Source organism: Trichosurus vulpecula, chromosome 8, assembly GCF_011100635.1.
Source record: "Trichosurus vulpecula isolate mTriVul1 chromosome 8, mTriVul1.pri, whole genome shotgun sequence".
Taxonomy (NCBI): domain Eukaryota; kingdom Metazoa; phylum Chordata; class Mammalia; order Diprotodontia; family Phalangeridae; genus Trichosurus; species Trichosurus vulpecula.
Window position 1 is genome coordinate 197,181,834 of NC_050580.1, and position 15,876 is coordinate 197,197,709.

At 49.0% G+C, this 15,876-nt stretch overlaps 1 protein-coding gene across 1 annotated transcript in view; it reads left to right on the plus strand.

The window, feature by feature from the left end:
* Positions 1-15,663, plus strand: part of STARD9 (StAR related lipid transfer domain containing 9) — a 145,470-nt gene extending 129,807 nt beyond the window's left edge. Inside the window, exons 25-35 of the mRNA XM_036736691.1 lie at positions 513-5,767; positions 7,040-7,237; positions 8,323-8,509; positions 8,752-8,892; positions 9,821-9,938; positions 10,106-10,254; positions 10,434-10,498; positions 11,592-11,797; positions 12,427-12,506; positions 12,673-12,831; positions 13,513-15,663. Coding sequence (XP_036592586.1) covers positions 513-5,767; positions 7,040-7,237; positions 8,323-8,509; positions 8,752-8,892; positions 9,821-9,938; positions 10,106-10,254; positions 10,434-10,498; positions 11,592-11,797; positions 12,427-12,506; positions 12,673-12,831; positions 13,513-13,614 — 6,660 coding nt within the window. The 3' untranslated portion in view covers positions 13,615-15,663. The remainder of the gene's footprint in view (positions 1-512; positions 5,768-7,039; positions 7,238-8,322; positions 8,510-8,751; positions 8,893-9,820; positions 9,939-10,105; positions 10,255-10,433; positions 10,499-11,591; positions 11,798-12,426; positions 12,507-12,672; positions 12,832-13,512) is intronic.
* Positions 15,664-15,876: the final 213 nt, after the last annotated feature.

Below are 15,876 nucleotides of genomic sequence, written 5' to 3' on the forward strand. Positions count from 1 at the left end.
AGGACGCTAGACTACCGGAGGAACATGGAAAGTCTTCAAAAGACAGCACTGATGAGCAGGCTATCATACCTAAACTGACCAGGGTCTCATCAGGGCTTTGGGGGGCCTCTCCCACACCATCCTTGAATCCTGAAATGAATATAGAAAATATAGAAACCATAGTGGAGGACACTAGACTATCAGATGAGCATGAGAAGTCTTCAGAAAACAGCCCCAATGAGCAAATTATTGTGCCTAAACTGACCAGGGTCTCACCAGGATTTGGGGGGGTACCTGCCACCTCATCCATGTATCCAGAAACAAATGTAGAGACCAAAGCAGAGGTCACTGGACTATCAGAGGAGTGTGATGGGCAGATTGTTGTGCCTAAATTGACCAGCATCTCATCAGAGCTTTGGGGAGCCTCTGCCACCTCAGCCATGTATTCAAAATCAAATGTAGAGACCACAGTGGAGGATACTGGACTATCAGAGGAGCATCAGAAATCTTCAAAGGACCACACTGATAGGCAGATTATGGTACCTTACAGTGAAACTCAACTAGATTCTGAGGCCTTTTCTGGGACTCCTAAGCAGCCTCACTACAACCAAAGAGATCATATGGAGTTAGCTAGGACCCAGGATGAAGATGAGTCACACGTATGTTTTGTGAAAAATAAAGCCACACGAGGGCACATCCAGGAGGCATCTCCAGGTACTGTATCAACAAAGTGCCCTGATAAGAGTAACCCTCTGGCAGAGCTGTTTGTGGCAGATCGTCTCCAGTTAATGAAAGATGTTACTGCCCCTAGCAGAGAACCAGAGTATGCCTCATTGCTGTCCTTCAGCACTATAGCTAACCCAGACGTTTGCAAATCAAGTAATAGGCAAACAGCAGGCGAGACACTGACAGGGCACATTGAGCCCCAAGCCCTTTCTGAAAGCCCAGAGAGGAAAGAAGAGGTTATCAGGTCACCTTCTGCTGATTGCCTTCTGGCTTCAGGAAACCTGCATTTCCCATCAGCCTTGAAGGAGAACAAGAGGGACAAGACACCACAGCAGCAGCTGTTTGCACCTTCTCTCCATGCTATCTCTGACAGCGTTACAATAATTCGGCAGGATCTGAGCCAGGCCTGGTTATCTAAACAGACACATTCAGAGGTGGAGAGAACTAGCTTAGGGAGCAAGGAGAGTATCCAGAGGGCTTGGGAAGGGTTCAGATCCCAAAGTACAGCTTATGAAAGCTCTTGTGGTAGGGACTCTGGCAACTCTTCAGAGGCAGTGGTTGACCTACAAACCCATTGGGGGACTTCCATTCAATCTCCCTGGAAAGATGCCCCTCTTTATGCAGGATCTGAGATATCAGCAGCTGAAATGTCTCCTGCGATGGCAAATTCTGCCACCCTGTGGCCTGATTTTAGGTCCCAAGGAAGCTTTCACAATAGAAAGCAGTCAGTCTCATGTGAAGCAGAGATAGTTGAGGCTGAAGAACCACCATACTTTGACAGTCCATTGGTAGCCTTGGACATCAAACAGTCAGAAAGTCTTCCTGGTCATCCAAGATATGTCCGTTCTCCAGGATCAGGAGAAAGGAAGGCAAGTCACAAACAAGACATGATAGTCTCTGGAACAGTGGAGGGAGGCAGTACAGGAGGTGCCTTGCCACAGTGCCCAAAGTTGAAAGGGGTTACCGTGTCTGGGCAGTCTGTAGACTATGGCATTGACAGCAAACTTCCAAGACCAACTTCCCTCCTTGATCAGAATCTTACCCCAGCATTTGTTGGGGAGATGGAGAACTGCCCAGAAGGAAGCATGGTTCCAATCAACCTAGAGACTTCTAAAAGCAGCGTTATATTTAGTCCATCAGTGTCCCAGGAAGAGGTAGTGACTTCTTCCAGACCACTGTGCACGTCTCAACAGGATGCTGCTTGGATCAATTCGCCTTCTTTTACCAATACTCTGTCTTGTGGAAATAGCGATTCTGAGAAGCGAATTCCCCGGTCTGCCTCAGACACTATGCTTCCAGTTTTCCTGGTGTCTTCCAAGCTCAATGTAGGTTGCCAATCCAGAGGGCCCAACGTACCTTTGACACATAATCCAGATGTTGGAGAAGACCAGCAAGAATTGAGATTGGCAGCTTCCAACACTGGTTTATTCAGTATGGAGAACGCTGAGAGAGGAGACATTAAGAAGAAAGTCACTTTCAAGTCTGAAATGGCTTCTTTACCTGCCAGGACCTATTCTGAGGATCTCCAGAAGAACAAAGCTAGTCAGAATGAATGGGAATTCTCTCCTGTGACTGAGTCAGGGAACTGTGTAGCAGCTGGGAGCCTGGAAGCAATACATGGAAGTGAAGGCATTCTTGAGAATGAGCCTATAGTAGACTCTCCACACCTTGCCCAAGGACCACAATTTCCCAAGGATCTCAGAGATCACAGCATCCCTATTCCCCACCCGAGGACAAAAGCAGGTAAAAAGTGTATCTTCAGCAACCCTCCAAGCAGTCTGTGGAAGAAGGATGAGAAGGAGCAGCTCTCAAGCAATGTGGGCAGTACAGTGTGGGACAGATACCACCACCATTCAGGAACCAGTGGTCAAGCCAGCCTCGAGGAGTCTGGAGATAGCCTGACAATTGATGGAAAGGTATCAAGACCTGAAAGACTTGGGTTTCTTTGGAAGAGAAACGATGGCCCTTTTGTTCCTCAGGGACCTTTGCCACTTCCAGAGGGCTCACAGGAGGGTCTGGACACTGACTCTCACTCTGAGAGAAACTCGGCCCCCTGTGTTGATTTTTCCTTTAGCCCTGAGCATTCTCTGAAAGATTTCTCCACCCTTAAGCTCTCTGTAGGGACTTCCACTAGGTCTCTACAAGAGCTGAACATGAGTGTGGAGCCTCCTTCTCCCACAGAAGATGAGGAGAGTCGTGGGACCGAGAGGCTATTCCTCAGTGACTTCTCCCCAGATGAATCTGAAATGATGATGCTGATAGAACTGGGGAAAGTTCCAAAATCTGCAGGTTGTGATCAGACAGCTTCATCAAATTATAACTCAGAAGCTGCTGGTCCGCAGCCCCCTGGCACTGCTCCCTACCAGACCTCTTCCACTCTCTTGGCTCTGTCAGTCCCAGAAGGTAGGGCATCAGACAGCCTGGTGGAGGAGCAGAATGGCCATCCCAGGAGCAAAGGCTGGTTGGCACCAGAGAACACGGATGTGATGCATTTCATGTCTAGTGATAGAAATCCCTTCTTTCAATCCTGGCAGCAGCAGGGGCCCAGGAGGATTGACTGGAAGGAATATGTGTTTGGCAGTGCTAATGACACCTCCTACAGCCAGATTTCATGGAGTCTGGACACACAGAGAGCTGTTTGTTGCTCCAGTGTAGACAATGACCTGGACACTCTGAGCTCCCCATTCCATTCTCAACTCAGTTCATATGCCAACACCCATGGGGTGCCAAGCACTCTCAGTAGCACTGAGGAACCTCTGGGCTTAGAAGAAGAAAGGAAGGTGTACAAGGCTTCTTGTGTTTTCAGGAACCACCATGATTTATCTGATACATCCACAACAGCACCCTCAGCCAGGACCCCAGACAAGGTGAGTGACGGCTTGCCTGAGGACAGCAAAGTGCCTCAGGATGAGAGTGCTCTGACAGAGCGGGAGGTTGTCTCAGGACAGATAGATGGCATTGGGCCGCTGTACCCCACCAAATCTGAGTCCTGGCCAAAGGCCGGTGTAGCCACCTGTGAGCAGGGGACAACGACCCTGGCTCTGGCTCAGCCACAGCATGTTCCCATACATTGTCAGGGCTGCATAGATGTCACTCACCCAAATCCAGAGGCTGCCGTCTTCCGGTCACATCCACCCCGGGCATCATGGACCAACATGCAGAATTTATCAATGCACCTTTCGCAGCTCCTTCACAACACATCGGAGCTGCTGGGGAACCTCTCCCATCAGGGGACGGGTGACAGAGAGCGGAGCGTTAAGGCTGAGGCCCCTGAAGAGGCCCCTAGGGTGGTGACGGTGGACAACAGCACTCAGACCACTGTGGATGTGGGCATCCAGACTGATGAGGCAGACCCAGCCCTACAGGATGTTTCCCTCCATTCTCCTGGAGAGAGCAAGTTAGCCAGTCCTCAGGAAGCACATGTGACCACCCTAAAACATGGATCCCTGGATGGGATGGATGCCTGGGATACTCTTCAGAAGGTGGATCACCTTCCCGTGCTTATGGAGAAAGTGGACCCTGCCCTGGTGTTTCAGGAGAAGGGGCCTGGAGGCATAGCTGAAAAGAAGGCGACTTCTTCCAGCCCCAGTAACCAGAGGCACTACCTCATTCCACAGAACTCCCCGGCTACATCCCACCGTAGCCTTAGTTTTCTGAGACACTCCCTAGCACAGGACCTGTTAAGCCTCCAAACTTCTTCTGCTCTCTCTCCAACCCTGAGTTCCCAGATGGATGGATCCTCCTGCACAGTGGTCACTAGCCCAACTTTGTGCAGCATGTCCTCTGCCAGGGGCTCGTCTCTTCAGGAGGGAGGGTCCACTTGTGAACCTGGGAACCAGAAGAACAAGAAAGCAGGCTTCAGGGGCACCTTGTTGGTGGACAGGGCTTCCTCCCCTATCCTCACTCTCAGTGCCAGCACTCAAGGTCCCCATTCCTCCTCCTCCTCCAACCCTACTTGCCCCAGAGCTTCTTGCTCTCATTCTACCATACACCATCAGAAGCCCGAAGCTGCCCAGGGGGCCCCATTGAACAATTCTTCCCAAACCTGCAATGAAGGAGAGATCAAGAATGTTTCTGGAGATAGTGGGAAATCCACAGGAAAGAAGCTGAGCAAAGGATCTCCCACATCTAATCTCTCTGGGACCTTGAAGCAGAGCCTGTGGCTTCAAGGAAGCTCCTCTGCCAAGTCCACAGGACCCTTGAATCACCCACCACAGCTGCAGGTGCGTGCCTCCTTGGGGCTTCTGGGCTGGGAAGAACAGCTGGCTGGTGGAAAGGAAAAGCACAGCTCCTGGGAGAGGCCTTTGTGTCTGTCCCTGCCCACGACAGGATTGAGCCCCACTGAGGACCTGTCCGAAGCCTCAAACACCAGTAACTTTGTGGCGGAGGTGACTTTAGAGGCAGCCAACCCTGTCCTGGTTCGTCTAGCCAGCCAGAGCACAAGTTGGTGTCAGAAGAAGACAGGCACTGGTGCTGATGCCTCAGAACAGCCCTCGAAGACCCCTCCCCCATCAGAGAGCCCCTCCTGGGGGGGAGTTCTCAACCATTACCATGCCCCTTTCTCCATCTCCGAAGTCAGTGTGGCTCCAGGAGTTAGTAGTATAGTCAGGGACACCCAGTCGGAGGTCCTGCTGAGGTCCTGCACCCAGAAAGTCCAGGCTTCTGAACCCAGGCATTATAGCCTGAGGGACCTTCCTGTCCATAACAAGTTCAGCAACTGGTGCGGGGTTCAAGGGAGCTCCCCAGAGGGTGCTGTCCCTGTGGAAGAAGCCACAAATGTTGACAGCACTTACTCCGAAGTGATGGAGAAGCCAGCTGAGCCCCATGAGCACCTGAGCCCAGTGCCTGAGCAGCTTCAGAGGGAACAGGTACAGGTGCTGGCTGGAGTCCCGTTAGAGCTGGGGCCGCAAACCCCACCCCTCAGTGTGGAGCTGGCTGAAGCCAAGCTTCTCTATGGCCTTGGAGAGACCGATGCTCTGCTCAGGGTGATGCAGAGTGGGACTGGAGAGGCTCTGGTCCCTGACACCCCAACGAGCCCACAGCACAAGGAAATGTACTTTCGGTAAGTCAGACAAGGCAGTGTGATGTAGGGGATGGGAGAGCCGGTCTTGAACCAAGGAGACCCAGGTTCAAGACTTGCCCCTGACATCCTGACTGTGTCCTGGCTGATCAAGTCACTTCTCATTTATGGTTCTAGGCCACTAAGCCATTTCTGAGTATCGCTGTGGGCCCCCTATTAATATAGTTTCAAAATGTAACATTATCAATGTTTTATTATATTTTTATGTATTTTGTTAAATATTTCCCAATTACGTTTTAGTCCTGTGGGCCACTTATGGCCTTGCAGGCCCCGTGTGTGACACCTCTGCTTAAGACAACTCTTAAGACTGTAAAAATTTTTTTCTTGTAAATAGCATTTTATTTTGTCCAGTTATATGTAAAGATAGTTGTCAGCATTCAATTTTAAGCTCCAAATTTTTCTCCCTCCTTCCCCTGCATCTCCCCATGACAGCCAGCAATCTGATATAGGTTATACACGTGCAGTTTTGTTAAACATATTGCCACATTAGCTAAGACTGTATATTGGAGGGAAGGTGCTGCCTTGTACTGGTAGAGGAGGGAATCATCTGTGAGTTCCTTTTGCCAATGAAATCACAGTCCCTGTCCCTGTCCTGTGGATGTTAGGTGTTGGCATAGAGCCCCGCACTCATAAGAAGACCTGAATTTGAGTCCTACTTCAGATATTTAATAGCTTTATGGCCCTGTGCCTTAACCTCTCTAATACTCAATTTACTCATCTATAAAGTGGACAGAATAAGAGCACCTAACTGATAAGGTTGTTGTGAGGACCAAACAAGGTGCAGTTAATAGCATGGGGAATGGTGGTAGGGGTGGGGCTGGGGCATTTCCAAGGACGAGAGAAAGGCTTGTTAAGAAAGGAAAGAGAAAGGAAGAATAGAGATTCCTCCTCAAATAATGAGTCCCATGAAGACAAGAGCACAGGCAAGAAGTTCACCCTCCGAGCATTCAATTGTATAGCGACAGAGATCAAGTGAAAAAGAGAAACTAAACAATGGATTTGTTTGTAACATCCTGTGTTATTCTTACCTGGGAAGGTGGGTCCAGCTTGAACCATCCCCTTATCCCTTCATTCAAGTTGAATGATCTGCAGATCGACATGTGGAGGGGAGGAGTGTGGGTCCTGGGTTCAGCGCCTCCAGATTCAAGATTGGGGAGAAGTTAGGTCTGGGGTTAACTCCAGTTCTCTTGTTGAGGGTAGAGGAGGGTTAGGTGCTAGGGAGTTGTAGATGACCATGATCCCATCCTGCCTCAGGCACTTGAAGACCATTGAGGTGATCCGGAGAGAGCGGTCAGATCGATTTCAGAACTTCCGTCGGGCTCGTAGCCTCAGCCCTATGAAGCAGCTCAGCCTCCTGCCCGCCCCAGAAGGGCTCGTCCGGGATCCTGACCTGCCCAGCCGTCGGCGAGAGTACCTGCAGCAGCTTCGAAAAGATGTCGTGGAGACTACTAGGCAAGGGCAGGCCCAGAGCTCCACCAAGCTGGGTTGGGAGTGGGCAGCAGGGTGGGGATCAGGGTTTTGTAATGTTAGCCATCGTTGAAGAACTCCCAGGATTGGCTTTCCTTTCTTTTTTTGGAAAGTGGCATTGCTGGAGTCTTCTGTCCTAGTCTGTCTCTGTTGAAGAGACAAAGTGGAAGAAAGGGATAGGTGAAAAAAAGAGTGGAGGTATCTGTGTGTATGTATATTTATTGTGGCTCTTCAGCTGTTCCGGTCATGTCTGACTCTTTGTGACACTGAAGTTTTCTGATCAAATATACTGGAATGATTTGTCACTTCCTTCTCTAGCTCATTTTACAGATGAGGGAACTTTCCCAGAGTCACACAGCGAGTGAGTGTCTGAGGCCCAGGTTTGAAGGCAGGAAGATGAGTCTTTCTGACTCCAGGCCCAGCACACCAAGCATTGTGCCACCTGGCTGCCCTACATGGCCATGGTTATACATGTACATATATGCAATACATTTATACATTTATATGTGTGTATATATAGTTCATGCTATAATGTGTATAATATATCCCACATGTATAATATACATATATGAAAAAGATGAGAAAAGAATGAGAAAAGGAAATGGAGGTGAACAAAGCAGAAAGAGAAATGAAGAGAGTTATCATGGGAAAAGGGCCAATGGAGTAGGGCCAGATGGGCTTTGTTTCAGTCACCTATAGCCTAGAGGTTTGGGAAACCCAATTTGGGTCGGGATTCCTGAGCTGTCTTCGAGCTTTTGTTTTTGGCATGCCCAGATGTGGGCCCTGAGGCCCAGACCAGTTCTTTGAGCTCCTTTGTATCCCCCTGGACACCCGGGCAGAGACCACAAGGCTATTAAAGGGTGGGCTGAGGTGCAGAGGGAGCAAAGTGTGATCTCTGGCTTCCTGGTTGTATGAAGAGCTTGGCATTTCCTTTTGCTGCAGCCATAATCGCCCCCAATGATACTGACACCCGGGTTCACATGGGATGTGCAGAGTAGGGTGTAGTCAGGGCCGCTTGTCTTTCATGTGTGTGGAGGAAAATCATCCCAGTATGCTTTTCCCCACTTCAGGAACCTGGAACCTGTGTCAGATGCCGGAGGTCACCAGTCCTCTGACATAGAGGTGTTGCTCCGAGACTACCAGCGGGCCAGGGAGGAGACCAAGATGGAGATTGCTCGAGCACGAGACCGGCTGCGGGAGCGCGCCGAGCAGGAGAAGCAACGCATCCGTCAACAGATAGTCTCCCAACTACAGCGGGTGTGTGTATGGCAGGGGCCTTGAGCTGGCATCCGTGCTTCTCCGTGTCCCCTCTTGGCTGGTGCCTTGGAGAGCCAGAGCCGCAGCCTCGCATGATGTATGCCAGCCCTGGCCTGACTGGCCCACTGTGATGAACCCACCTGTCCTGGGGCAGTTGCGGGGAGCTTTGGAATTGGGTAGGAACTCCTGGGGGTTTTATGGGAGCCTCCAGCGATGGTTGATCAATTCCCTTCCCTCCCTAGGAAGAAGCAAAACTTCAGACCCTGGTCAGTGTGAGCACCCTGTGCACCACGAGCTCCATGGACAGCCTCTCCTCCTGCCCTACCTCTGGTTATGATAGCAACCTAACCTTAGCAAGCCAGACCCAGCCTCCAGAGAAGCAGGTAAGGGAGGTGGAGGGCAGTGAAACCGAGCTGGTGAAATGGCAGAGGCAAAGCAGGGGCACTGCCCAGGCAGTGTCCCCAGCTGGGACAGATGGAACTGGATTTCTGCCTTATGGCAATTGGGGAGGCAAATGAGCAGTCCTCTTAAGCCACCTTTTTGAGTTTTGGTCTTGGCCACTTTCTGTCTGTCTCTTTCTCCCTTTGGTCTATTCAGTCCCCCCTCCCCCACTTCTTTCTTGCTGCCTTGGAAACCAAAGTCAGAGGGCACAGAGAGGGAGAGAGTTAGTCAGCAGTGTCGGTCACAGCAAAGAGGTCAGAGGGTCTGGATAAACAAAAAGACTATTAGATATGACTTCACAGGGGTTAGTGGCCTCTATGAGGATGAGGGGAAGTACACCTAGAATCAGAAAGATGGTTCTCTCCATTATGGGCAAGGTCACAAAGGGAGAGTCCCTTCTGTCTTCTGGATCTACTCAGCTTGCTCCCCACCTCAATGCCACCTCCCCCCAACTTCCCTCTTCTGCTCCCTGCCACAGCTGCCAAGGAGGGCAGGGAGGAGAATGGATTAATTCCCCCTGACCGCTTCCTCCAGCCCTGTTTGTAGGTGTGAATTTGAGGCCAGTACTGGAGGCTTTGGGCAGTAAGCTGGTCAGTGCCTAGAGACATGGACCTGTAGTGGCCATGGCGACCTGGGACTAGAGAGCAGATTGTCCAAGGAATGAAGTCCAGATTTTTGCCATTTTTTATCTCCCCAGCTCCACACAAATCCCAGCAATCCAAAGGAAAAAGTCCCTCTTGGGCTATTTCAGGTGAATAATTACGGTGGAATTTTGGGGTGGGGGTTAGAGTCAGTGGGAAAAGTGCATAACTTCTGTACTTCTCCCTCCAGTTCTGAGGGTTCTCTGGGGCCCATGTCTCTGTCCTTTAGGGGAATGCTAACTTATCTTGCTTCAAAGACACCACTGGAGGGGATGTACGGGGCCGCTCTGTGGTGAGAAACCATCAGCTCTACCTGACGGGGTCTGCACAGAAGAACTTAGGTCACAGTAAGTAGGGAAGAAGGGAAGCTAAGGCGTGTCAGCTTTGGGGGCTGTTATCTGAGAGACCCTAAGGGGGGGTGAGGGAACTACTAGCTTCTAGGGGCTCCCTGCCCCATAATTCCCATCCCTTCCTATTGCTGTCCCTTATCCTTATCTGTTTCCTTCCCTCTCAGAGCCAGCAGGTGAAAGCCACCGAGTCTCCTGTGATGGACCCCAGAAGTCCCTAATGGAACAGTCAAACTCAGACAGCTGCCTTTCTACCTCCCCATGCACCCTCTACCATGATCTGGTCAAGCATATCCTGGCCAGCACGATGGCTGAAGTAAGCATTCAGCTGCCAGGCTTTTTTTAGAGGAGAGGAATAAGAATGGGGAACAGGGAGGGGGGAAGAGCTTTCAAACAGGTTAGGAGAAGAGGTGCCCAGGAAATGGGATTTTGCATGGCAAGAGAACCAAATTGTGCAGTGCCTGGCAACTCAGCATGGCCGTTGTCTACTTTCAGGTAATGGCTGCTTGTTCCAACAACCTGCAAAATCTCTTCAGCTGCCAGGCCACTGCAGGCTGGAAGTGAGTTCCTGTAACTTGTCTATCCCAAGACACAGAATTTGTCCCCAACATGTCACTGTCACCTTCTTAAGGACCCCATTATTCCACCTTGATGATCTAAGACCCCAGCCTTTCCTGACTCTGATCTTGTCCTCGAATATCCCTCTGGGGCCTATTATTTGCATAATTTTGAAATTTTGTTTTATTTCATTTGACAGGTAGTTATTCTCTATCCCTCTCACTTCCCTTCTCCATTTTCCCTCCTCCCTCAGCAAAAGAAAAAAAGAAAACCAAAATCTCTTACGACAAATAATCAAGCTCAAACAAAACCAATGCCCACATTGGAACTCCACCCCATTGGCCATATCCAAAAGTATATGTCTCGTTCGGCACCTCGAGTCCATCCGCTCTCTGTCAAAGAGCAGGTGGTGACACGTTTCACCATCAGTTGGCCCTCTGGAATCATGGTTGGTTGTCAGATCAATTAGTTTCTTTAAAAAGGCTTTCAAAAGTTCATGTTTTTTCTTTATTTACGATGATGTTGTTATATAGACACAGTTTTCCTAGTTGTGTTCATTCTGTCAGTTCATTCAGATCTTCCCAGAAACCTTCCCTTTCTTCATTTCTCCTGTCACAGCAATATTCCATGCCATCCGTCTGCCATGAGTTGTGTAGCTCTTCTCCCCTTGTCCCCTCTCCCCAGTTTCTATTTTTTTTTGAATATGACTCCAAATAGCTTTTCAGAATGCCTAGAACTGTTCACAATTCAACGAGCAATTGCATCATGTGCCTGTTTTCCCACAGCCCCTCCAGCCTTTGTCATTTCCCTTTTCTGTCAATTTTGCCAATCGGATAGAGTATATACTTCTTTTAATTATCAGTGATTGGGAGCATTTCTTCATATGACTGTTGTTAGCTTGGATTTCTTTCCTCTAGAATTGCCTGTTCTTTGACCATTTATCTATTGAAGAATGTCTCTTATTATAAAAGCGAATCAGTTCCTTAAACATGGAGGTGAGACCTTCATTAACGAAACTTGCATAGATTTATTGGGGCCCATTTTTAATGACCTCATCCATCTTCTCCATCCCTTTGCCTGTATCGTCTCACTCAGGTACCAGAGTGAAGAAAAGGATGTGCTGATGTACTATAAGGGATTTCCCTCTGCTACTCGGCATGGTTTTTTGGGGGCTGGGGTGGTGCCTCAGCCACTACCTCGAGTCTGGGCAGCTGTGAGGGATCCTACCATGTGGCCACTGTATAACAAGTCCATCCAGACTGCCCAGTTGTACCAGAAGGTGACCAGCTCCATCAAATTGGGTGAGCCCAAGGCCAGGGCATGGCTTAACATGCCGGACACTACAGAGACCTTTGTTTTGTAGAGCAAGAAGGAAAAGATGGGAATTGTACAAGGATGAGGAAGAGGGGAGGGGAGGGCAAAGCAAGGGACTGGGTGAAGGAAGTTAAAGGCAACCCTCTTCCACAGTCAGGTGCTCATGAGGTCTAAAGTGACAGACCTTCCATTTTCTTAATCTTGTGGTAAGTCTAGCCCAGCTGATGTGGTGGGGAGGGGGGAATGGAACAAGCATTTATTAGGCACCTAATATGTGCTAGGCACTGCCTTAAGTATGTTTCCAATATTTAATTTTTGTGCTCACAACAAACCTGGGAGGTAGGTGTTGTGATTATCCCCATTTTACAGATGAGAGGGAAACAGGAAAAGCAACGCCCAGGGTCACACATCTTAAGTCTCTTGAGGCTTGATTTGAACTTAGGTCTTCCTGACTCCAGACCCAAAAGCTTTGTTCACTGCTTTGTTCACTACTCTGTTCGCTGCACTAGCAGAAGAGCAGATGCTCAAGACCCAGCGCCTAGGGCAAGGGAGAGGGGACAAGCCAGGGGAGAAGGAATGACTTTCTCATGACTTCTTCTTCTCCTCACCTTTATAGTGTACCTGGTCAGCAATACCTCAATGAGCTGTCTAAAGCAACCCCGGGATTTCTGCTGTGTCAGCTCTGAGGCCAAAGAGGTAAGTTTGTGTGAAAGGGGGTGGGGAAGCTTCTGAAGATCAGTCTTTGTGGGATGGTGTAGAATGGGAGGCCACCACAGCCCTCAAGGTAGAGCCCTGCCAGCCAAAGCCAAGATGTGGACCCTTGCCCATCCTGAGTAGCATCCAACAGCTTTTCTGTTCTCAGGGGCAGCTGACCATTATGGTAGCTCAGTCAGTGTATGACAAGTCAATGCCACGGCCCAGAAAAAACATGATCCGTGGGGAGATCTTGCCCAGTGCCTGGGTCCTGCAGCCTCACACTGTGGATGGGAAGGAGGTTACTAAAGTCATTCATATGGTCCAGGTGAGCCACTCAAACCTTGCAGCTCTTTGGGGGTGGGACTTAACGCTGGCCTAGGCCGTGGCCTGGGGTTGGCTCGACACAGACTCGTAGGTCTTGGCAGTAATTTGATGACTTGGCAGGCATGTATCTGTTCCATCTCTGTGACCCTGGGCCATTAACTGAAAAAAGAGCAGGAAGTCCCAAAGGAGCCTTGTGGTCCCAAGTGTTAGTTAAGATCGTGGGGGAAATCAGCCATAGTGGAGGGACTTTTATTCAGATATGGCTTCATTAAGGAGACAGTGGGTCCCTCAGAGTGGGGAAAGGGGCTTGATCTTCTCTGCAGTCCTGAAAGCAACTGTTCCTTTCCTGAGCCAGGGATTGCCAGCCATCCTTTGGCTTCTCTCAGGCCTTTGAGGAGGTGAATCATAGCCATCATCACTCGACATGGGGGTGGAGAAAAAGCTCTTGTTGGGACACATAGGATGTAATATGGTCAACTTCAGTGCCCAGAATCCAGTCTAGGATCTAACTACTTAGCAGAGAAGTCTAGTAAGGGGTCACAGGGAATAGCAGTATGTGCTATGGGTGCAGTAATTTTTTCCTCAGATACAACTTGGAGTTCCTGAAAAGAGTTGTCCTGTCATTCTATTCAAGATACCTGTCTTAGCATCAAGTATTCCCTTTTCTGCCTTTCTTATTCAGGTGGAACTGGGGGCTCCAGGCCTCCCCCCTGTGCTGCTGACTCACTGTGCCAAGCAACAGACATTGGTAATAGCAAACCTGGCTTCCTTTCTCTGTGGTTAATACCAGATTCACAGAGATGGTTCTACTGAGAGAGAGGCCCAGAAGGTGGCCATGGAAACACCCAGTAGCAGATTTATGGCAGAGCTTACTGCAACATGGAGAGATGAATGAGGAACAGCCATGGTGGGATGGGATGGTCAGCGGCTCAGTCCAGAGTTGTTGGCAAATAAACACATTGCCACATGTGGCCCCACTGCAGAATGAGGGGGCCTGAACCTCTTGGCCCTGGCTGTGCAGTGAGGGGGCCACATTTTCCAGACCTAGTTACCTCTGCTTCAGTGGCCCAATCATATTCGGAGCCTCATAACTAGTCCTGTCCCTCTCTGCCCCCTTTCCTCCTTGTACCCCACTCCCAAAGTTGCTCTTGGTTTTTTTTGTGGGGGGGCCCATAGAGCCCATGGATCAGGGTTGGGCCTCATTAAACTGAGTTGGGAGAACTCATTGAAAGGGTGGAGAAGGGTGGGCTTTTCCTAGCGAGGTGGCAAACTTAGTGACCACATAAGCTTGTATTTGTGCGGCTTGGCAAAGCAGGTATTGGCATCCAAGGCCCTGCTTTCAATCTGCCTCCTATATTGAAGAGGGAAGGACTGTGGTAGGGATGGGGGTGAGGCCCCTGAGAAACTAGATGGAATGAGAAGGGCTTTGAAGAACAGACATGTCCTCACCAGGAAGGCAGTTTAGAATCCTTTCCTCCAGTCTTAGACATTCACAAATTTATGCTAATTTTGTTCTTTAATGTCTTCTCAATCTTCTTTCTCTCCCTTTTCTTCATAGGAGATGAGAGTGGCTTGTTTCCAAGGCTCTCTCTTGTCTGTTCACTTTGGGTATTGGGATCAGTGGAAGGGGAAAGGACTTCTCTTTGTCCCAAGCAGGAAAAAAACAGCCAGCCTTGACAACCTTCTGGTTTCCTGTCACCAACATCCCTCAAATTGATGCTCATCCTGCTTTAAGGCAATGAGCTTTTATTAAGAATCAGCATGGGCCCTCAAGCAGACAGAGTGAGGGAGGCTTGACCAGGAAACAGGGAGATGTGAAAGGTGATGGAGAGGCTTCATCTCACCTCCTCCCCGTTGCCCCAAATTCAGCTTAGTCTGGCTCCACCTACTTTCCAGGGCCAAGTTGAAGGGGAATGGAAGAGCAGCCCTTAGCTGGTCTCCCTTTTCCTGCGTGGCTACCTCCCATTTTATCAGAAGGGTCAAAGTAGGTAGGCCATTCCCTCATTCAGTACTGAATAGCTCTTAGCAAATTATACTGGGACTAGCCAAAGTGGAGACAAGTGTGGGTAAAGGGCAAGTTCTGTATAATATGGCAAAATTTTATTTTTTTAAGGCTTTTACAGGCCCCCTTGCCTCACCTCCGTATTTTCACCTCCTCTTCTGTACTATAGTTCCAGGTTAAGTTATTTGTATTATTGATTGCAGGTTTTTTTTTTAAAAAGCTGTTTTTAAACTTTATTTTTTAAGCAGTACAATCAACAGTTGATATTAAAATTCTTATTTATGTACCACTCCATCCCCCATCCCTTTTCAAGTATGTTACTGCTAGACTAATGGCCATATATGGTCAGAAGCATTAGAAATATGGGAGTTCTGTGTATGTTTAGATTATGAAGGCTAACCCTATGTTATATATAGACCAGGGGTCACGTGACCTGCAAGCTAAGAATGGTTTTACCTTCTATTAAAATTTACGGGTGGTGGGTTAGGTTTGGCCCATGGACCTGTTTACTGACTGTAGTTCAGGTAGTGGTGCCAAACTGTTGGCATTCCCCATGAAGGTCATTCAGCTCAATCCAACAAGGATGTACTGAGAGCCTCTTGTGCAGTGCTTGCGCTGGTCAGGGAGGAATAGATGACTTACTTCAGGTGACAAGGGAGTTTATAATGTCACAAGTGAATGGATGGATCAGTGCCAATCTGCTTTCACAACTGGCAGCAGTTTTTAAAATGCAATAATGAAATTCAAAATTTAAATTCACTGACCAGGTTGAAGGAATAAAAGATGACAGTAATTGTGTGAAGCAGAGCCTATCAGAACTCTTGTCCCTGTCAGGTCATCGGGGTTTCTGGGAGTCAGGATCCCCATCCTAAGCTATCTTGTGGATGTAACCACTTCTAGAAAAAATAAAGCCCCTTTTGGCTGCTAGTTCAGCAAGCTTAACTTCTGATTGAAAGGCTCTATGTTTAGCACCATGTTATCTGGGGTTCCTTCTCCTGTAACCCATCCATAAAGGGGGCAGTGTATGGCCTTTCTATGTCTTAC